The 24261-nt window shown below is 40.7% G+C and overlaps 1 protein-coding gene across 1 annotated transcript in view; it reads right to left on the bottom strand.

Annotated features, from left to right (window-relative positions):
- Positions 1-22501, bottom strand: part of GNAL (G protein subunit alpha L) — a 193773-nt gene extending 171272 nt beyond the window's left edge. The window contains exon 1 of the mRNA XM_032713549.1: positions 21827-22501. Coding sequence (XP_032569440.1) covers positions 21827-22286 — 460 coding nt within the window. The 5' untranslated portion in view covers positions 22287-22501. The remainder of the gene's footprint in view (positions 1-21826) is intronic.
- Between the last annotated feature and the right edge of the window lie 1760 nt (positions 22502-24261).

Genomic DNA, 24261 nt, shown 5'->3' with positions numbered 1-24261 from the left:
AATAACAAGCTGTAATAAACTTTGGCAAATATCTTCAGAGTTGTGGTTTCCATGTCTACAGTTGACCAGTTATCACTGTTGAACTACAAATCTTGAATGCAACCTGTAGAATACGTCTTCACAGAGACTATTTGTGGGAGCCCAAACCCAGCTTTCAGCAAAGGAAAACAAGGGCTGACAAAAACCTCGTGATCTGAAGGAGCTGGACCCTTCTCACAAGACCTGTTAAAGTTCTACCTCATTGATCAAGCCTGGCTCCAGCAGATATCAGAAAAGACTTTTGAGATGATTGTATCAAACCATGTCTAAACCCCTTAATCCTTTCCCCCTATGTAATCTTGGTTGAAGGAAATGTTTAACCCATTGGGCAACGGTAGTAAAAACTTGTGTAATTCCCTAATTAACATAGCTTGTCCCCTTCATTAACATGTCCAGCCCCAGATGCCTTTAAAATAGTGTTCTTGTGTTCAATAAAGTATTCCAGTTTCCCCATACTGGGATCGTGTTTAGCTTTTATTTTTCAGACCGCCACTAATGTCGCCACAACCGTGGGGCTGAGAACCTTCTAACATTTAGAAGATTCCTCGGCCATCGGCTGGCTGGACCAAGGGAAGCAGCACTCCTTGTGTTTCGGTGGTGTGTGCGTAGTCAGAACTGAGAGAAAGCGGAAGACGTGCACGGAAACTTGTCCTCAGCAGGCGGGAACTGCTGAGCGAGCTGACTACGAACTCCGGATTGGGTAATTATTTTAAAGACTTTGTAACGATAAGTAGGGTACAATGGGGACTCAAATATCTTCTGAACAAAACCACATTTATTTAATCTTAAAACGCGAGCTTAAGCAGCACAGCGCGAAAATTGACGAACAGCCCTTGCAGAACCTGTTGCTGTGGGCCCAACGTCACATGTCAGAACTGAAGGTTACCAACCTTCTTGGTACGCGCTTGTGGGACTCGGCAACCGCCCGAATAAACCTCAGCAGCTGCTGCCCGGGACGGGCCCCACCCGCCGAGCTGAGCGCACAGGCACATTGCAGCCCGACACACGCTGCCCGGAGAGAGCCGTGTGAGACAGAACCATGGCCACCGCCGCTGCAGCCACCCCATGCAGGGTCAGGGTGCGAGCCAGCGCCAGCAAACTGCCGCATTGCCTCGGCAAGTCCCTGTGTCACCGCCCGCTACCGCTCTCAGCAGCAGCAGCCAAGCAGCGGCCATAGGCGCGAGGTCAACACCCCAGAGCAGGTCCCTGAAGAAGGGCCACCACCTCCGGCGCCCTAGCAAACAACGAGACCGAGAGACCCGCGCCGGAGGAAGCAGCAGCGGGACCCGAGCGGGAACCACTCAGAAGGCAGGAGGAACCCGGAAACGAAAGAGGCACCGGGAAAGACAAACACAAACAGCGCACGAGGTACGCAAAAACCGGGGCTATGGAGCGTGGGCGGCGGAGAGGATCCCACAGAGTCCCTGAGGGGCTCCGGGAAAGGTCCGAGGGAGGAAACAGCCCGAGCGGGACCGTCAGCGAAGGAGGGAGCGAGCGGAAACCCGGGAGCAACAGCACGAGAGAAACCCAGGAACAGTGACCTCAGAGACAAACGAAGTGGGGCAAACACAAAGCTGCCGACTTCAGCAGTAATCAGAGCAGCAAAAACCCCCTTCCTTGATATTTTTTCCTTTTTGTTTGCAGCCTGAACTATGAACTGATCTTTTTTGCAAACCCATTTTGTTTATTAACCTGTTTCAGTTTCACAGTATAAGGCGAACAAAACGCTACCAATGGAGAGATTGTCCCCCCACACCCCGCAAACAAACAAACAAACAAAAAAAAAGGGGGGGGAAGGTGGGGAAAGCAAAGAACCTTTGCTGAATGAAGATACCCTTCCATAAGTAATAGCCAAAATAGTTTTTAAATGTATGCATAGCTGTATTTTTGAAAATTTTTAAGTCTTTGCAATAACAGTTTTCCCTAAGTCCAAAAGCCAAATTAACACAGAAAGACATATATTTGCCTTAAAAATAGAAGAAGTATATAATTTATCCTTGAACTATAAGAATGTTTATATGTATTTGAAATTTAAATTGAACATGAAGTAAAATATGATTATGTTTTTACAGGTTATACTATCATCAAAACAGAAAACATAGTTATATTAGTAATCTAAGGGTGAGAAACAAAAAATGCCAATGCATAACCAAAAGACACTGTAAAATGAAACCCAAAGGTATGTTTGTATGATGTGTGTTCGATGGCCATCGAGTGTGAATGTGTGAATGTATACATGCATGTGAATACATAATAATTAATATGTTCTGATTTATACACAAATGTGCATTACCTCACATATGCACAAACACTCAGATAAAAAACAGAAAACATATCACCCTGAGTTGAATAGAATTTCATTTGCAGAGACGTCTTAGGTTAAATAAAAGTTTTCAAAAACAAACACTAAAAACCACTTTCAGTAAAAATCAGGAGCACACAAACCCTGAAGTCATCAAGTTATTAAGTTCGGTTCAAAATCAATTGCCTATAAGTCAATAGGATTTTTAGAGGATAGCTTAAATAAGATTTTATAAGAGTAATTTCTAATAAGAAATAATGGGAATGAGTTAAGTTGTTTAAACAAGTTTTATATTAATCCAGGGTTATTTAATTTAGCATTGTTGGGAATTTTTCCTTCTTGCATTTTGTTCCTTGTTTACTTTTCTATATCCAAAAATGTCTGATAGTCTTTTTGATTGGTTAAATGTTTTTAATGTTAATGCTAAGTTTAAAAAAATAATTTATGTAGCAATATGCAGAATGCCTTAAAACAGCTATGATTCCTTCACATGCCTTTATAGTGCCAAACCTTGTGCCCAAGCTATTCTGTGGCCTTTGCATAATCATACTTTCCATCTCAGGTATGTAAAAGGCTGTACATTACCTTGAAAAAAGAAGCCTCCCTGCTAAAATTAATTTCACTTGTGGTATTAAAAGTAAGACTGCAATGTTTCTTGTTAGATCCATTTAAGAACACCTTTGCTTCTAAAATGCAACTATAGAATTTGTTATTACCTCAGTCGGAACTGATACGTCAAAGCATTGATAAGTTGCAGAAAAAATAGTAATCAAAGCTTAGATTTCATGTTTAGTTAGCATGATAAGTTAAAAGAAAACATTTAAGGTAATATTTATATTCCCTTGTATTTTGTCTTGCATTGGCAAATGTTTGATCAAAGTTTTTTCTGAGTTTTTTGGTTTTTAGAAAAATAAAAAAAGAAGGGGCAGATGTGGGAGCCCAAACCCAGCTTTCAGCAAAGGAAAACAAGGGCTGACAAAAACCTCGTGATCTGAAGGAGCTGGACCCTTCTCACAAGACCTGTTAAAGTTCTACCTCATTGATCAAGCCTGGCTCCAGCAGATATCAGAAAAGACTTTTGAGATGATTGTATCAAACCATGTCTAAACCCCTTAATCCTTTCCCCCTATGTAATCTTGGTTGAAGGAAATGTTTAACCCATTGGGCAACGGTAGTAAAAACTTGTGTAATTCCCTAATTAACATAGCTTGTCCCCTTCATTAACATGTCCAGCCCCAGATGCCTTTAAAATAGTGTTCTTGTGTTCAATAAAGTATTCCAGTTTCCCCATACTGGGATCGTGTTTAGCTTTTATTTTTCAGACCGCCACTACTATTCACAGTGGTCTTTGCAATTACTGTGTTGGTGGCAACAGGTTTATCTGTGCCTTGAGCTGTTGACAGAAGAAGCAATCTTCCTCATATATTGTCACAGAATAGCTCAAGAATCATTTAAAGGAGTTAACAGTCAATATGTGAGTATTACATAGTGAAATACCATCAAATATAAGGCTCTAGACATATGTCTTCACATTCTGGGATCTATCAATATTGCATCTGCTTTTCTGGGGGAAAACCACAGCATATCATCTGCATCTACTGTAACATGGTGTGATGCATGAGTGCCAATCCAGTGCACCTCACTCCATCAAAGTGCTCTGTTTCATTTGGCCTTCCAAAAGGAACTACTCCCTACTGTTAGTAGGGAAAATGTCTTGCAGAAATTTTAACTTAAATCTGGCAGAAGATGACTGAAAATACATGGGCCTGAAAAATAAACAACCATAAACAGAAGTCGACTTTTGCATATTCCCACTCATAGGCAAGATGGGGAAACTGATAAAGAACATCCACTAAGCCATGTGAAGGTTGCAGCTCTTTATTAAAGAAGCATCAGGAAGCTGAGAAATTACTTCAATGTGAAATAAAAACAATGATTACCATTATGAAAATGCCAGACCAGCCTCTGTGTTGTTCACAAGTTTCATCAGAATATGGTATTTTATGAGCTAATCCTGAAATTAACCACCATGCACACCCCATGTTTAAAAAAATAAAATTCCATGCTGCCTTTATAATAAAATTAACACAAGTTTTCTTTTCAAGTTTACCTTCAATTCACCAAATTGCAAAGATAGCATTAACAGTTTTAATTATGCTGTGGGATAAGGCTACACTTTAGCTACAGAATCCTGCTTCATTCAGTGCAAAGCAAATGGTGAGTAAAAAGAGCAAACAGAAATGATACAATGGTACCTACAAACTGGTGAAACTGATGTAAAGAAAGATATTTGACACAGCAAAAAGGCTGTTACAGTTTTCTTTAAGAAACAGGAACCATATGTCTTTTTTTTGCTGCAGAGAAGTTTGCTTCACTGCACATCTGACTGCACAGCAGGTCACATAGACAAGTGACTTTATATCCAGCAGCACCGTTCTTCACATCTGACCTAGCAGGTAATTGGTAATACAGGTGGAAAAAGCTTTCTGAGTGCTACTACAGAAGTCTTTTGGCACCTTAAGTATTATGATGCAGGTCTTACACTCTAGTTGCAGTTCATGTCCTAGCTTCTTTTTGGCTACACACCTGCTTAGATAATCACTCAAATTCTGCCTAAATTTATTCCATATTTGTAGATAAGTCACTGAACTTTATTCATAATTCCTCTGGCTTTTTTAGAGCAACCAGTAATACCCAGAAGTTACAACAGTGTGTGATTCAGTTATTTCTGAATTACTGACATGGTTTATCCAACACTGACCTCAGCTTAAATAAGATCCCACAGGATTCATTAGTTCTGGCATAGTATCACAGATAGAAGACAAGCACTGAGCAACAGAATAGATGTGGGATCTCAAATAATAAGATAAAAATGCATCTTGTTTTGAATGAGATTTGGACCCCAGTTTGTTCCAATCTACACTGTTATCAAGCCCACTGATGACACCTTCAATTACTTATACTGCTCACAGAAATATTTCTGAAGTCACGCGTTTTTTACAATCACACTTTTTTAAGGAAATAAGTGAAACCTAATAATTATACAGAAACTCTACACAAAAAATTGTACCACTACATGAACAGTTCTATCACCAGAGGTGGTAAATCAAAGCAGTAAGTATTATGAAGGAGTTTGACCATACAAGAAAAACCCAGTAACATCCAGTTCACTAACTAGTAGTCTGCTTCAGCTTGGGGTAAATCAGACTACTGACTGCAAGAACAAGCTTTTCTTCCTTTTTTTCCCGTGCACTCTTGTCATGCATTAGCAGCAAGGAGCAGGGACAAAATTTTCTCTCACAGGAACATGGCTGTCCATCTGTCAGAGACCTTTGCTTGGTGCAGTAAGGGCCTCTCATTACTCTTCATTTATCCTCTTGCTCCCAAAGCCGGTCAGATGGAGACTTTTCAGTTCTCAAAATCTGCAGCAGCAATGTAGTCTGATAATTTTTACAACATGAGGCAGTTATCCCAACATGGCATGCTGCTGCCACTATACTGCATCTCATGCTTATCTGAAGTGAGACAAAGGGATATCAACAGCTGCTACAAGTCACCATTTTTCACTGGACTAGAAATGGATGTCACATACAAGAAAACCAGGAACAGTATACTTTTAAAACTTGAAGACATTCTTGTGCTGTGAAAATGGGGAACCTGTTTGACCAGTACCTAAGAGGCCTAGATCATTAGGCTGGCACTGGGATATAAAACTAGTACCAGAAAGTTCAGTTTCTTCACAGCTGAGTTTTCACATCTTGGATGCATAGCCATCAGAGGAGGCCATACAGCTGCAGCTTTATGGTTACGTTTCCCTACTCTCAATATTATTTAATTTGAGAAGAAGTTTTCAGAAATTCTAATAAATATTAACATAATAATTTGGACACCAAAGGTAGTAGCTTATTGTAACAGCTCTCTAAAATAATTTTAGAAGTAGGCCAGCCTGTAGACATCTAAACTAATAATTGAAACTAATAGTTGAAAATTAGATGATATGTATATTTGAGCATGATCCACTTCTATTTAGATTTTCCATCTGAAAAAGAGGAACCATATCAGTGGTTCACACCTTGGAAAAATCCATACAAGACACTAAAGACTTCTGTATACAATGCAAGAATTATTCCACAACAAAAAAGAAAAAGAAAGGATGACATGCAGTCAACATGTCATTCATTTGCTCTTATTTATTCTATACTGTATATACTATAAAGTAGGCATAGACTTATGAGGAATGGAGAAAGGAAGCACAGTCATTTAATCAAAGACAACATAACACATGTTGAAATAAAGCAATAAAGCATATGTCCCAAAGTTTGGACAGATACCCTTCATGCTGGAATTGCCTAACTTTTGCATATGTATTTGACAGCTTGACCATAGTTGGAACAATCATACATTACTGATTGCTATTGTTGAGTCTTCCTAATGACTTTCATTGTATGACACTATTTAGCTGACTTTATTATGTTTTAACCTCTCAGCCTAAAGTTTTCCATGATGAATACCAGTGGACAATTATGATCAGAAGTGAAAATTAAGAAAACAAACAAGTAAGTGTTTGCCAATATTTTAAGTAGTCTGCTGCTTTGAATCTACCTTAATTTTTTCAGCATCCTGCTGTTGAGTCAGGGGTTGCACACTGCATTTCATGGGCTTCATGAAAGAAACTGCATTTTCAGTTTTAAGGTTCAGAATAAAAGTGCCCTTAAAAATATAACATTAACTCAAATAAAATAAACGAATTATTACCATCATTTAAATGCATATCCAAGGACTGAACCAGGTACAAACATGACTAAAACAAAAAAAAGAATATTGTCCTTGAAGGAACATATTCAGACTATGCAACACTTCTGCATGTAAGTCTTTGTTGATGCTGACCATCTGACTCCAAGTGAAGATGATAGAAGACAAAACCACTCAGAACTTTTTAAGCACTTTTGATGACTTGTACCATAATCAAGTTGAAAAATCAGACATTCAAGAAGATCATTTTCTGCCATTCCTCTGGTCTTCAGCTCCCTCTTCCAACTTGAACAGTAAATTCCAGAATGATGACACTGTAGAATTAAGTTCACATTTGAGATTCCTGCAGTCACAGCAAGACTTACTATGCTGTCAGTGTAAGCATGTGTTTTACATACTCGCACATGTACACCGAGTTAGAACTTCAGACCTTTATATACTACAGCAAATTCAGTAACACAACTGCTCCTATACTTAAAAGTTATTTTTTCTCCTCCACAGTTGTCCTAGTTACAGGGGCTGGAACCAGTTTATTATTATGTGGGTATAACCAAAACTGTGTATTCTACACCCTCTATGTCATTTCTGATGGACTGTTAATAAACAGATTGTTTGCAGCAGCTGCCCAGGGCACACCTGACACCTCAGGCTACAAGACTGGTGTTAAAAAAACCCTGGAGGCACTAGAGCATTCTTTTGTTTCCACATCAATGACTCAGCTGTGATAACTCCCCCCAGAAAGGCATTAACACCTTCATACCCAGCCTGAGGGTGCATCTTTGCTAGTGGGCCACCTTGGACTGGCATAATAGGTGGCTGCAATGACCTAGACCATCAAAGATTCCAAAAATACCCCATGACTCACAGAGTTGAATCACCCATTGAGAAACTCCCTGCCCTGGGGCAGGTACTGGGCATTCCCACCTGAACTTGAGCATATATAAACTTCAGGTTTTGGGACTTCTGGTACCACTTGTTGGATCGAAAGGCGGACCAGAATTTCAGCAGGACTGCAACTGCCACTGTCGACAGGACGGCGATCATTACTACAACAGAACTATGACCATCATCCAGACCAACAGGTTTCCCTTCCTTTTACTTTGCACCGAGGAGGGGGTCCACGTGGTCCTCAGCACAGGGGCTAAGGAACACTCTTCTGGTCTTGTCCCAGGGTGCTGTCTTTGGGGGTTAGAACCAGTTTTCTCTGTATCATTGTATTTTTAGTAAATTGTAACTCCGACCTGTAATCTCTCTTGAGCTGGGTTCATTTCTCCCGCCAGTTTACTTTTAAATCAGCACAACAATTTATGCTTGCAATCTATTTTGGAAATGCTTTTAAAGGAAAATGCATGTTTTCTCCACAGGAAGGATCCCTGTGTGGAGAGTTAATTAAAATACTAGAAGACCTGGTTCCAGTTAGAGCATTTATCAGAACACCCAGAGAGGAACGGCTATCCTTTGAAATGTTAAATACACTGTCAACCTCGGATGGGGGTCAAGAAAGATTTTCCAAGCCATCTGACAGACTGAAAAAAAATGTATACACCTCAGAATAAAAAAAACCCATACTGTTTATGATGGGATGACAGTCCAGTATTTTATAAATTGAGATAATTGTTAGTGCACATTTAAGATGAGTTAAAGAACAAGAATACCGCAATGCATTCACAGAGACTTAATTCTTCAGTCAAATACCTATTAATAAAGAAGAGGACTACAAAGGTAAGAATTCTTCCTTTATGTTAGTAAAAGGTTAGAATAAGAGTTGATTTCCAACATGTAACATATATAACAATTCTGAAAATAAGCAATTTTTGTAACAGATGTTATCCTTCCTAACTGCTATATAAAAATAAAAAGCCACCAAACAGGTGACCCAAAATAAGTGTTAATTTACTAAGTGTTTGGATTTAAGAGTTTTACATTTTGAGCTGGACTCTTTCATGGTTAAGACTGTTTCAAAACCTGAATGATAAGTAACTTTCCAGCCATAAACAAAGAAGGCAAAAAGTAACAAGAGTCAGTTGATTTGAAAGCCAGAGTTCATAAAAGGTCCAATCCACTGCCTGTAAGATCTAACATAGTACAGAAGACACTTTTGGATCACAGCCAGTAAAAACATAAAACCAAAAACCCCCCCACATCATAAGATACTCTTTTTTTCTCCCGTGCTGGACTGTAGTAGCAGTAAATATTCAACTGGCCTAATATTTGATTTTGATAAAGCATTTCCAGCTTGTTGCAACTATCAATTTAAATAAGCGGCTTGTTTCTTTTTTAAGAAAAGGAGAGAGAAGTGGACAGTTTCAACTACCCTATACTATACTATACAGGGATGAAAAGGACCAAGTAAAATAATGCTGTTTCCGAAGTATTTCAAGTTTGCAAGAAATCACGACAGAACCATGTTCTTCTACACCATGCTAGATCAAGACGTGATTAAGCAGCCTCATTCTTTAATAAAAACATTCACCCAGAAATGTCAGGTTACATTCTTTACATTAAAACAGAAACAGAAAATACTGCCCTGTGTGTCAACACAAGTTAACTCTTGTGTTAACAGAGAGATTCTGGCCCTCTTTCTTCACAATGTGATCTAAACAGTTCTTTTCTTAATATTTATAGGAGAACTCCTTACAGCAAAGATCCAGGCATGTTCTGCAAATCACCACAGATAACAGCATAAAGAATGTCAATCACATTTACTGTTACGCCATGAAATAACCAAAGGGCTTTGGAAAACAAAGGGTTTTTTCAGGTATGATATCCCATTTTTTAAATTACACACAGCTTGAGAAAAATCATGTTCCAAGCACAGGACTGGTGTCTGCTATCTAAAGTCAATGAATCAGTAATAAGTTATTTGCCTAATTAAAAATAAATATTTGAGGGATATTGATACCAAACACAGTTGATTAAGTTGAAGGCTTATGTCAATATAGGACATTTGATCTTATAAATAAGCAGCACATGTATGCCTGATGTTATTCTACAAATGATTGATACAACAGAGTCTAAATGAATTGGGAATCAGATAAGAGATGGTTTTCAAGAACTAATTGTGAATCATCAACTAGTTACAGTAAACTTTTAGTCACTGATTAAAGACACCACTGTGAATATGCTATCTTATCAAAAGACCGAAGTGTGGATGAGCATCAACTTTGCAGAACAGCAACCCTGATAAGCATGGTACAGTGAAATAATATTCTTCAAGGAGCCACTGCGAGGTCATATCTCTGGAATCAGCAGAGGCAGAGTACAAAGATTTTTATTTGCCAGTTTCAGAAAGACGTGGATATATAATATTATGAACTGTCTGATGAATGAGGCCAAAAAATAATTCCTCCAAAAAATAAATACTAATAAAAACACCATTAAAAGCAGGCACTGCCCACTTCTGACATGCTGGAAAAACAGGCAGACAAAAGCAATAGGTGGTGAACACATTTAGCTTTTAAGGAATATTTTCCAGACTGTTTTCTTTCAAGGAATGGAATAACTGACTTATAGCTACAAACAAGCCAGAGAAAGCCAGTGTAGTACGAATTCCAACCCAGCAAAAGATGAAGTTGGTTGGTGGGACAGTGCATGTCCTATTCCGTACTAGGGTCCCAAAAAAGACCACTGCTTGAACACTTGGTATGAAGTAGTAGTGTAATATGTTAAAATTCAAGCAACTTATTAATTTAGAGCACAGAGATTACAAGGAAGTTAAATTTCTTGGTTACACAGACAGTCAAATGGAAAAATCTTACTAGTCACTTCTGGACTTTCAGCCTAATCATTCATAAATTCCTAAAGTCTGCTCTGTTGTTTGATTACTTACCTCATGCTGATGAAGCAGCTACCAATACCAAAGTCTCTATCACCCTAACTTTAGAGAGATCTGCATTAGGGGATAAAGGACTGAACTCAAAAGTTGTTGTCTATTTATTTATGTGGCATTCAGTAGTATCATCAAATTGCTTTTGTCTGACACAAGATTACAAGAGATTAATTTAGCATTTCTTTGCACATCATGTGAACAGACAGTTAATTTAAATTTCTAATTACTCTTTTATCAGATTATCTAATTATCCTTTTATCAGGCTATCAGGATACAGATATATAGGGGAGAAAAAGCAAAAAACCAACAATCTCAAAACAGCAGAGAAGTTCTTACTTTTAAGAGTAAAGGTAGGAGGGTAAAAAAAAAAGAAAACTTTCATTCTCATACTTGTTGAGCCATCTTTGTATTAAGAGAAATACTGTCACTAAGAAAAGGTTACATTTCAGTGGCAGTCAACATAGTACTAATGTTACGCTGCTCAGGCTTGAAAAGTTTACGTATTTGTTTTGTCCTGCACACAGTCTACATGTGCTATGAGAGGAGGTGCTGCAGAACCTTGGCAGATTGGGTCATTGCTCATACAATCAATGCACAAAACCCCTCAGAAACTGTGGTATTAAGATGAATGGTCCCCCCCTGGAGCAGAACAAGGTAAGAACTTGTTCTTAAGCATTGTATAGGGAGAGAGACCAAGTGTGAAACATCTGGTCATTCTATTTCCGAGCATCAGAGCCGCTGTTTCCTTTTCCTGAAAATGCTGGACTAGGAACACCAGCAGTGATACTTGTGCATAGTGTGAAGTAGCATGAAAGACAGTCCCGTCTTCCCTGCCCACCCTCCAAATCCTTCTGTAACACATCTGAAAGCCTGTTTGACCTTTTACTGCTTTGCTTTAGCTTTTCCTGACATATTAGAAAGCATTATTCAATCTCTGGCACATTCACATATCTGTGAATCTGCTTTAATTAGACAAGGACTACTGCCAAATGGGAGTTGATTTGGAGTCGACTGCTCTTCAGGTGATCCCTTCTTCATTAAATGATGAGTACCTTCAAGTATCAAAAAAATTATTCTCTCCATTTCAGCTTTTCCATGAAACAGTTTTCCTTCCACCTCTGGTAGTTCAAAGACATAGCTGAAATATACCCAGAGCCAGAATCCCCTGACAGAAGAGAGTTTTGCATATCACAAGCCAAACACCACTGTAGGCAGTTTTTTTGTTCTTTTCCCTCTCTCCTCTGCTGAGTCAACATCCTCACCTCTATATATTGAGTTAAGAAGCAGAAGGCTCCTGGAGTGAATATGTTGCCCCCCAATAATTACCGTAGTTTCCCTATCAAAAAAAAAAAAGAAAGACACTACTGAACAAACAAGCTCATGAATCCAGACATTGAGTAGAATAAGAAAACCTGAAGAAGCAGCAATAGAATTTGGAATAACAGCATTATACACTCTGGCTGCACCTGGAACCTCATGGTAGGGGGACTGCTACTGCACCTGATCTGAAAGCAAGATGATGGGAACATCATGCTCAATTCTACTGCTTCTGTATTGTCTTTCATTAAAAGAAAATAAACGCTTTAGAGAACCAAAGAATCGCAGAAAGCGTAAAGCTGTTCAAAATATCCCCCAAATTAAGAAGAAAAATGTATTTACTAAAAGAAACAATGCATGGCAGTTATTTAAATGCAGTTTGTTATCCAGTCTTTCTCTAAGGGCCAGATAGTTGTGTTCCCCTCTCAGTGCTATTTCATCTATAAAGACAATCCAGATTAATATTAACTTGAAGTACAGTTCTGCTAAACACACCAAAGCCATGAAAATTTACATGAAAAATGGGTGGTTCGTTGGTTGAGTTAGGTTTTTTTGCTCCTCTCACCATATCCCAAGATTAAGAAAATACTCTAAAGAATGAGATTTCTGCTTTTCATTCAAAATGTAAAATCAAAGAAAGATCAACTATTTAATCTAAACCAGAATTATTATCCTGTCGTTCCCATCTGGTTTCCTTCATGGAAATATTTTCAAGGGATAAAAGCAAAACAGTTTTAACAGTTACTCTTCTGCATTAAGCCATGCTCACAAGTCAGTAGACCCAGTGAATAAAAGGATACGGAAGTCATCTTAAGTTATAGCCTATCCCTCATGCAGTTTTCCTGCTTGTTTGTAAATAACTAGGTTGCACAGCATCACACATAACAGTAGCATACTTACGGTGCACTATGAGATTTTTAAGCATAGCTGAAGCAGAAAAACGTCTCATACACATCAAGGACTTCTTAATTTGTTCAGTTTTTAATATTAGGTAACTGGGGGAAAATGGACACATTATGAGATATAAATACCTTCCACAGCATCTTGCTACTTAGAAAGGAAAGAAGGATTTTTTTTTAAACTAAATTAAAATTAAATTTTAACTTAAAAAAAATGTAAACAACAAACCAAACCCCAAAAACCTCTCATCAAACTCTTTAAATTCATATCTTTTCAGATTACGAACTAGTTATTTCTGCATATGTCCTTTATACAAATTATTATATTCTTTGGTATTTTAGGATTATAATTTGTATAAGAATATTAAAAAAGGAACAATTTTTTGCAAAGGCTGGTACACGTTAGAAGTGCTTAATATCTTGTTCATATCTCTCCTAGACAGTGAATTAGACAAGTACAGGAAGCTCAGAACAGGCAGCAGATAACACCACAAGTCTATTTTGTAATTCAAATGTCCAGTGAGTCAAAGGATGAAAAAAACGCAATCTTGTTACAGAATCCATTACACTTGCTCTGTTCTTACGAAGATTTAAGCCTATGAGATATGCCAGGACATAATCCAACCACATACTTTTGAAGGCTTGTTTAACTCACCCAGACTCCTCTGAGCAATCAGCTACGTTTTACAAGAACGTTGGTGGTCATCTGTGGGCATAGAGAGACACACGTGTGCACCTCTGTCTGAAAAAATATCAGCTGGCATAGAAAATGATTCTACAGTTAACATGAAATTAATTCAAACCTGTGAATTAGGAATAAGTGCTCTCACCCAAGAAAAAAGAGCAACTTGCTTTTGTTGTAGCTTAGTCCTCCGCAATATAAGAAATATATTAAGCTATTAGAGAGTTTCCAAAGGAGGGCAACAAAGACGGTGAAGTGCCTTGAGGGGAAGCTGTATGAGGAGCAGCTGAGGTCTGTTCACCCTGGAGAAGAGGAGACTGAGGGGAGAACTCATTGCAGTCTACAACTTCATCATGAGAGGAAGAGGAGGGGCAGGCACTGACCCCTTCTCTGTGGTGACCAGTGGTAGAACACAAGGGAATGGCCTGAAGTTGTATCAGGGGAAGTTTATGTTGGATATTAGAAAAAGGTTCTTCATCCAGTGGCTGGAACAGGCGCCCCAGGGCAGTGGTCACAGCACCAAGCCTGACAGAATTCAAGAAGCATTTGGATGGTACTCTCAGGCACATGGCATGACTCTTGGGGCTATCCTGTGCAGAGCTGAGAGTTGGACTTGATGATCCTTGTGGATCTCTTCCAGCTCAGCATATTCTGTGATGTAAGGCATTCAGAAAAATAAAGATGATTATGAAGAAGGCACAGCCTTACACCATAAAATGCATCTACATTTTTGTCAAGATGCAGAATGACCAATTTTCCAAAAAGAAGAGAACTGTAGCATAACAGAGTTGGTAATGTCTCCAGCAACAATCTTTTATTGAAAACTGTTGTGAATAAGTTATAAATTCCACTTGCACCTGATACTAAGGATCCATGTTCATCCACACTTCCAGCAGTTTAACACAGCCTTCATTCCTCATGGTGGAAAAATGTAACTCTTTCTATCCATTTTAATCCATATATGGCAAATTAAATACAGAATATATTACATGTATCAAAAAGTATGTATTTTCAAATTAAAAGAAGAGAGGATGGGGGTGAGGAAATGATACCCACAGAGAGTGAGGACTCAGTTTATTGTCAGACTTTTATTACAGATGTTTTTAAGCCTGCTACTTATCTCCATTGCATGCACTAACCCAAATTAGAGAAGCAATGTTCTCTTTTACTGAAGACCAACTAGACAATTTGGTTGAGTTGATTGCTGAAAAGAGCTTCCTTTTTGCCCCTTAAAGGAACGAAGTCTTCAAAAAAGAAACTGTCAAAATTGTATTGCCTATCATAGAATAAGTGAAAGACTTTTCAATTTTTTTTCTTTTTATTTTAAATACTTGGGAAAACAAAAGCCTTCTGCTTTTAAACAGCTTTTAAGCTCCAAAATGCGTGTTGTTCCCACATGATGTAAATTCTTCTCTAAAATAAAGATACCAGGAAGACTGACTTACTACAGTAAGTATTACAACAGTATTGCTGGTATTTTCAGCAAGAATAATTTATTATTCTTAAACCTGACATTACTTTTAATATAAGTGAAATTTATAATTCTTCAAACTTAAGTTTAAAAACAAACAAATGTAAAATACCAGATTATGAGGAAGCAATTCAAGTTTGACTTCAAAGAGATCTTATCAACTAAGATCTTCCACTACAGGTGATTGATGTTATGCCTTATGTTACAGACATTAATTGGTAGCTTTTTTCTTGTATTTTTTGATCTTCCACACGTGAACACAGAAAAAGAAAATAATAAATATTTTCTTAAGTAGCTTTTACTTATTCTTGTCCCAGGCAGCAAGCGTGGGACTTGTGTGTCCTTCTTCGTACAGCTAATTCAGCAAGGCTCTAAGTTCTCATACTTTTCTTCAATATTCATGGGCAGACAAACCACAAGACACTGGAGTTTCACACACAGCTACAGGGATAACACGAAATACTGCTAGTCAGTGTCCTGAACATGTTCATCCACTCTTGGAAAAGGCATAAATATGATGTGCACAGGCCAGGTACGAAGCTGCCTTTCTTCCAGATCCTCCCTTCCTGGGTATTTAAAAAGCAAACAAACAAACCACAACACCTTATTGATTTATTATCAGTCAAAAGAAAACATCCCAAGTATTAAAAAAAAACCCCACTCAGAACACTTGTGTCAGACAGTTGTAAGTAATGGCACAGTAAGACAAAGCTTCTACCCATGAAGTGAAACCTGGGTTGATGACTGTAGCCCAGGGTTGAATAACCACACAAGGCTGCAAATCTTAACCATAACCAACCTATTTTAAGTACCTACAGAAGGCTGATTTTATTAAGACTATACTAAGTAATAACTACTGACATACATTTCCATCTCTAAAAATAGATTATACCTTCAACAGAAGGCCACATAAGGACTTTTTTGGACTGTGGTACCAGCCAACAGGCTGCGTAACTCCCGCTCTGTGCTTTGTTTTACTAATCTGTTCAACCCATCAAGCATCTACTTTAAGAAGAGCCTCTTATTGGCCACTACAAGAGATCCAAACCACACAAAATTTAAGAAAACCCTGAAAGGTATTGTCAAGACTTCTCCAACACAAAATGGTAACTCAGAAGTTGCTACTCCTTCTATAAAGGGGGTAAGCAAAAGCTCTTATCTTATTTGCACCATTTTGTTTCTCTACTACTATTAAAAATCCATGGAGAAGAACCATTTCCACACCATTCAGCAAAAGGAAAATATTTCTAGAACAGGTTTAACTATCAAATAAGCTAAACTTGGTATGCAGAGGGCAGGCCAGGTTTCTGCCACAGCTCAGACAGGCTGCTGGATTAAAAAGAGTAATTTTTTAAAAAATTAATTCAACTTTCTAAACTCAAATGGTACCCGAATTGAAAAAGTAAGCTGAAGGAAGCCATGACTTTAGGAAAAAACCCCCACCAGTAAGTATTTCCCTAAATTTGTAGTTTCACTGAGTCAAAGAAAATAAAATGAAAAAAAAAAAAAAATTATGTGTGTGTTGAGCAGTGGAAAGGGATGAGCATGGGAACACTGTTTCAAACTGTATTTCTTCTAAATTGGGGGGGAAAGGCATGGAGAAAGGGAAAACAAATATTCAAATCTAGCAGTTCTACATACTCTTTAAAATTTCTGCAGTCAATAAGTTACAAATGGTAATGGGACCTTAAAATGACAAAGAACACACCAGCATAGTTTGCTTAATTAAGACACTATATTACAGTAAGTATTTGTGGAATACACACTGATATACAAAACTTGCCTACTAGTTGAAAGTTCATACTACCTAAGTAGCAGCTGCAGAACCCATCCTTGCACAGCAGGGAAAGCCTCACAGCACTGCTACACTTAACATGGGAAAAAGAAAATAGTTCTTTTTTCTTAAATATTAAGTGATTAAAGACAAGCAAAATCAACCAAAGAACGGAAATCAGTTAAAACATCTAAATACGGGCTAAACGCAGCTAGTTGTTAGTTTACAGGAAAAAGAAAAGCTAAGTATTGTAAATCAGGGATTGCTTTCAGTACACTTAAACTCCCAAGTTAAGAACTAATTAAACTCTTCCTGGTGTCTCCCACCTACTGGTTTCCTCACCTGGAGGAGTGCATACACCACTTCTTGTGATGCCATAAGTTGCAACCAAAGCAGAAGAGCATTTTGGAAGAAATACAAATGATGCAAAGGATTGGGGATTATAGAACCCATTTACTTTATTACATTGGTCAGTATTTGCAGCCCATTATTTCAAAGTCCTGGAAATATCTGTTCCTACCAATTATATATCCATTATCTCCATGTTGAGACTACCTGGCTGTAGGGATCCTAAATCTGCCAGTCTCATTTACAGACAAAGGAGGGCATCATCTCTGGTGGTAACAGAAAAACACCTCAAGCACACAGCCTTATGCAGACACAGGGAAAGTCTAAAAGCCACTGTAAGATCAGAAACCCTCTTTGCAACAAAGTTTATTTCTGACAACAGTCCTTAGGTGTATAGTTAGGAAAACTAAAAGAGCATTACTTTTACTATACATCTCTGAGTTTCTGGGATCTCCTGTTTAGCAGTTTCCCAAGCTTGACAAGGCATCCTTGCGTTTGATTTCCATTGGTTCAGGGGAGTTACGTTTCTTGATGTTTTACATACTTTTGTACATAAACATCACCAAATATATCTAAATTTCACTATAAAGTCAATACTTAAATATCAGGTAAGCAGTTACAGTAGCTTTTAAGTGAAGAAAATTACTATCTCCACTTTCCCTCTCTCAATCCCTACATCATTACTTTCAGTTTCTGTTGAACAGAAAAGCTTTTACCCAGAACACTTTCAGTTTCAGTTTAGCAGAGAAGTGTAAAATAATGTGTTCTGCTTGAGAAAGTCATCTGAACTTAGGACAGCAACCAAGAGTCAGGATAAATGGAAGAAAGAGGAGCCAGAGGTTAGAAGACAAGAGCTACCTAGTAAAAAAAACTCTATCTATGGCTTACTTCAACATTAGATGAGCCTTAATTATACCACAATGGTTAACACTTTGTTTAAAGCCAATTCCCCTTCACCACACTTACTCACAAAATAGTTTAAAATATGAGACTGGAAATGAGAACGTAAATTGCTTCTATAAAGTGATTTGTAGTGTTTCTACAGTTTCTAGGAAATCAGCAGCTAAAAAGAGTCCTGTAGAAGAGAGTGATTGCAATTCTCTAGAAAAAAAGACCAAACAGAAAACAGACAGAAATCAAAGCTACGAGACTACGATCAAGCCCTGTAAATCTGTGCAATAAACATGTACACCTAAAATAATCTTCATCTCAGGGTTAGTAAAAGCATTCTAGAAATTCTGCACAGGTGAGCATTTTCACTTAAAAAAAGAAAAGGAAATAAAACCCCCACAAATAATACAAGTGCACAACAATCAATTCAATAATCATACAATTTCTGATTTTTTTAAAGTGGACATTAAGCAAGAAAGAGCCAACTGTGGTGGAAAGCCGGTTTCCATTTCTTGTGGATTCTTTTTCTTGCAGAAGAAAAACAAATAGACCCGAACAGCATTTGCTGTTATTCCAGTGCAGCAGTAAAGCCTCTACATCACCTTTACGGTCACCTGATATATACACATCTGTTAATGTGGGAGGCACAGACAGAGCTGATCTTGAGGACTTACTGCACACACCCTCCCTTTCACAACTGCTGGTTATGACAAAACACGTTAAGTGTTTCCAAATGTAGGCTAGAGGAGAGCATCAAAACATCATGTGCAGCACGAGACATTAGTTGGGGGGAAGCTGTGACAGGCAAGAACAGGCTCTTTGAGAGATATTTACCAACATACACTAAAAAAAAAAAGCCTTTGAGACTTCATAATATCTTGGTAACTTACATGCACAGCTCATCACAAAGCTGATTGTTTTCACAGAATAAAAGAATCAGTGTGCTTTTAAGGAAAGGTAGCTTTCAAACATTTAAAGAAGCTTCTCTTCTAATACACTACTTATTTAGACTCTAGAGATTCTTAGTGTTCTTATATTAGGGCATTTATTTGCATACCCTTTTGATATCTAGTAGTAGCTTCTTAAAATATAGTCTGTGTTTTTCTCTAAAATTTCAATAATATCCTCTAAACTTGCCCCAGATAGTATAGAAGATATACAAGGACAAACACATATGAGGCTATTATTTACAAACTTGCGTTTAAAAAAAGAAACACAAAGCCCACGCCAACGCTGTTGCTCAACTTTGTTTGCTCTGTGACAGTACTCTGCTGTCACTGCATTCACCATTTCATCTCTGCTATGCATTTCCTCCATGTTGATCTACAAAAATATTCCTTCTCTCTCTAGCAAAGGTATGCTGTTCAGGCTCACTCTGCCAGGAAGACCTTAGGGACAGGGATCCAGTTCTTTACCACCTGAAATGTTATAAAATGTCAGGATGATAATATTCTTTATTCTAAGAGGCCTCTGTATACATCCTAAGTCTTTTCCTCTGTGAAAGATTGAAAAAGATTGCCTTATGCAATGCAATTTTGCTTTACTCCTTCTCTGACAAATAAACCCTTCCGCGTTCTAAATAATTTCCTGTTATCTGGAGCAGCGTTTCCACTTCTTTCAAACAGCAACACAAAGCACCTGCAGCTCTCCCTACCTCCAAATCAAACATTTATATCAGGCCCTGATCTGCCAGGGCTGAAAAAATAATCTAACATTTCCTCCCAGCGATATGGAGATCAAGAGAATCTTTTTTGATTATGATACAGATTTAATACAAAATTCAACACAGACAGTCTCAAGAGTGTTGAGTTTCTTTCAGGGTGCCAAGGGTCACAGATGGTTTATTTTTCAAATGGCATTGTTTCTGAACAGGTGTTTACTGTTCTGGTTTACTATGACAACCACTCATGTTATAGAATACACATAATATCTATTTGTTAGGATCCCTTTGTTCAAGCAATTACAATGCTCTCTAGAGGAAGGCCACCAACCAGTATCTCTGCCTTCTTGTAGCCATACTAGTCACAACACATTTTCAGATGTTACAGGAGGAAAAAACATTAAAATTATTAATATTCCATTTAAAAAGGCACATTTTTAAGAGTTAATTACTGTAACAGTTTGAGAATCAGAAGAGACATTTTACAAATAATATTACTAACTCCATGGAGAATTACATCTTCTTCCTCTTCCCTTTTACTGGCTGTACTAGTATCCTACAGTACTAGCACATTTTTGGAAGTGGAGCACTACAGTTCTGGCGAACGTTGCTCATACCTTTTATGTGCTGCTGTATTCATATTTTCTCCTCCCCTTACCCACCAACAGGAATGAGGGAGTCCAGTAACATGAAAACAGAGCTTCATAAAGAAAGATGCAAAGACTACCCCAAATCTGGAATGCACATAGATAAGCACCAAAACTTCGTACCACGCAACTTTACAAAAACACGCAAAGCAAGCTAATGCAAAAGCAAATCAGTATTTTCATGCTGACAGAAAACAGAGGTTTATGACCACAGCTAAGAGGCCAAATAAGCCCTCTGCTCAGACCATTAAAAAAAAAAAAAAGCCCTGCAGTATGACTGTTCTGTTTCCTGCAGGAAATGAGATGCTTGTATTAGATACCCCTGTGGTTTTCATACTGTAAATGTATCAGCTGGTACAAATCCTCTGGAGAGGACTATTAACTAATGCTTAGAAAGAGCAGTGGCAATAACAGACCACACGTAGCACCTCAGAGAAGAGGGGAAAAAAGCTGACAAATCATCCTTAAAAAAAAAATAAAATCTGAGAGCCAACAGCTGAAGAACACATCTTGTAGTTGAGGCGATGCCTGAGGAATGTACATACCTACACCCGCTTATTTCCCCTTATTCCGCTCGCTGATTCTTTAAATAAGGAGCCTATTGCTCATCAGCACTTCTCTCATTTAGGAGCCTCAAGCCCACTGTACCGCTCTTCACTAAACCATCCCTGGTCACACGCAGCAGAGTAGGACCATCCACAGGCTACACACATCTTGTGCATGGCCATTTTTCCTCCTTTCTACTGTGTTTTTTTTTTTTTCTCTGGGTCAATGTTTCTGAGCGAACTTCCCGCCCCGGGGGCGATGGGAGCAGCCCCCGGCCCGGGCAGGGTTCCCGTCCCCGGGCAGACCCCGCCGCTCCCCCTCCCGCATCGCTCCCGCCCGCCGGCCTGGGTGGAGCCGCTCGCCCTCGCAGGACAAGCGCCGATCGTGTTCTCCATTGCAAAACCACTGCCAGAGCCAGAAGGGAGGAGAAGAGACGAGGGGGAGGAGGAAAGGAAAAGAAGGTGTAAACCTGTCTAAAGAGAAAGCCCGGGGACGGCCACGGCCGGGGGGCGGGAGGGCAGGGCCGGGCCGGGGAGAGGGCAGCGGGGAGACAAAGGAGGGATGGAGGGTGCCCAAAGAAAATAGGGGAAGCCGCGGAGGGGGCGCTGCCGGGGAGCCCCGCGGGGCACCTGCCCGCCCCGGCACACCCCCGCATACACACACACGTACCGAGCAGCAGCAGGCGGTGCGTCTGCTTGTACTCCCGCTTCTGCTCCTTGAGCGCCCGGTCGATGCTCTTGCTGACTTTCCTCGCCTCCTTCTCCGCCTCCCGCTCCTCCAGGCGCAGCTTCTCCCAGGTCCTCTGCAGCGCCGGCGGCTGGTGCAGCGCCTGCTGCCGCGCCGCCTTTCCCCCGCCGCCCAGGCCGGGGCCGCCGGCCTTGGGCAGTGCCGGCTGCCGCTCGGGGGCCGCCCCGTTGCCGCCGCCGTTCTGCAGCAGCAGCGGCGGCCCGTCCGCCTCCCCGCCAGGCTTACCGCCGGGCCGGAGCGGGACGCCGAGAGGCTGCGGCTGCGGGGTGGCGTGAGGCTCCGCCGGCACTTCGGGCTCCGAGGCGGCGCCGGCGCTGGAGATGGAGCCGCCGCCGCCGGCGTCGCCGAAGAGCCGCGGGCGCAGGCTGTAGCAGAGCCCCATGGCTCGGTGCCGCCGCCGGGGACAGGCTGTATCGCGGCGGCGCTGGCCTCAGCGCTTCCCGCCGGCCGGGCAGGCGGCGGGCGGGGAAGGGGCGACGCGGAGCCCCTCACGGCCCCGCTGGGCCATCTTGCATCTTCCTCCCGGGCGGCGGCGGCTCCTCGGCGCCGATCACCTGACACCGACCGAGCTGCCACCGCCGGGTCCACGTTACCGTAAATACCCCAGCGCCAGCCCACCGCGCAGCAACGCCGGGGGAAGGGCGGGGGCGCCCGCGCCCACACACAGGCGCACACACGCTCGCAGCCCCCTCCCCGTCCGCCCCTCCGCCCCCTCTCCGCCACCTCGCCTCGGGGGTCCAGGGTCTCCCAAACCTCCCGCTCCGCGCCCTGGCTGGGAGACCCTCGCCCCCTCGCTGCCTACACCACCCGCCCTCCTTGTTTCCTCCTTCCCTTCTTGTTTCCTTCCTTCTGGAAGGGCCGCCGTGCCTCCTGTGTGAGCCCCGGGAGGTGCACGCACACCTCCCCGAGGTTAAGCCCCTGACAGACAGACATCCTCTCCCCCGGCATCGCTGGGGGACAAGCCGAGGCGGAGGCCTCTCGCGGAGAGGGACCCGCACGGTGACAGCGGCCCCGAAGAGGCCGAGGCAGCCCCCGCCAGCATCGGCATCCTCGCAGCTACAACGCGACTTCCAGCCCCTGAGCACACACACGCGGCTCTGCGCCCACGCGCTGACTAAGGATGCCGTGGGAGGAAGGCTTTGGGTGCGACGGTAGGAGAAAATAATAGGCAATGTTGGGGTTTGCTCGCTGTCTCAGTCAGTGTTGGCAGCAGTAGTACTCCAGCAGCGTGCTGCTGTGGGCTCTGGAAGGAAGGCTGGTGCTTGAAGTCAGATGGTTCCACGGCATTGGCAGCCCTTCTCACGAGAAGTCCTGGACAAATTCGGGTTACTTGGAACGTGTCTCAAACAGGCTCTCCTTCTGCTTCATCCATCGCTATGTTCTTCATAAGCTCAGCAGTCCTTTTTCAGCAGCATGTGGCTGCTGGATGAAACAGTGTTTCTGAATCTTAAAGCAAAGGTCAGGTCGTGTGTTCACTCTTATGAGCGACGTGTACCTTGACATAATTTAGTCTCCTACTTCAGTAGCATGGACCACATTCAGGGACCTCTTTATTCATTGGATTCTGTAATGACCTGTCTTATTAGGTCATTGGTTTTATCTTCTATTTTTTCCAGTGACCAATATTGTATTAATAGATGCCACTATTTATATATACTGCTGTATGATGAAATGGAAGGAGGTATCATTCCTGTACTTCTTTACAATTAACGAATTAGAGCAAATTGGGCATGGTTTTTAGTTTCTGGCTATGGGAAACAGAATTGGTTTTGTGACAGATCTATTTGTGTCAAATGGTTTAGCAAACATCCTGTAAAATATGTACTTACTAAACAGTGAGTTGTGTGTTAACATTTACTGGGAAAAGAACCCAAACATCACCCTACCTAGGCATAAAATAAATAATAAACCTTTTAACTGAAAGCATCAACTGTCTGTGATTGCACCACAAAAAAGAAATATATAAAGAAAATATTAGCAGGATCCAGCACACTGTAGACGTTCACTTATGCTCTTCAAAATGCTTTCCAGATTGGACAGATGGACAGATGCCTTAGCTCCAAGAAGACCACCCCACAGCTGTTGCTTCTATTGTATGTTTTCATACATGACTCTATAGTGTACTTGTTGCGATCTTCTTGCAAAACATGTAAGCGGTTACATCATAGCAGAGGATGTTTCACCACTATTGCAGTGCTGCTGTGCCTTCACTAGAAGCCTTTATGGACCACAGGAATATACTATCTTCTAGGCTGCGAGTGAAAGATTTCAGCTTTCAGCTGAAAACAGAGTGGGAATTGGGATCAGAAGAATCTGAATGTTCAATGTGGACTGAATAGCCAGGATCCTGGGATTAG

The sequence above is a fragment of the Chiroxiphia lanceolata genome, chromosome 1 (genome assembly GCF_009829145.1).
Source record: "Chiroxiphia lanceolata isolate bChiLan1 chromosome 1, bChiLan1.pri, whole genome shotgun sequence".
NCBI classification, from domain to species: Eukaryota; Metazoa; Chordata; class Aves; order Passeriformes; family Pipridae; genus Chiroxiphia; species Chiroxiphia lanceolata.
This window is presented reverse-complemented; position numbering and strand designations above follow the sequence as displayed.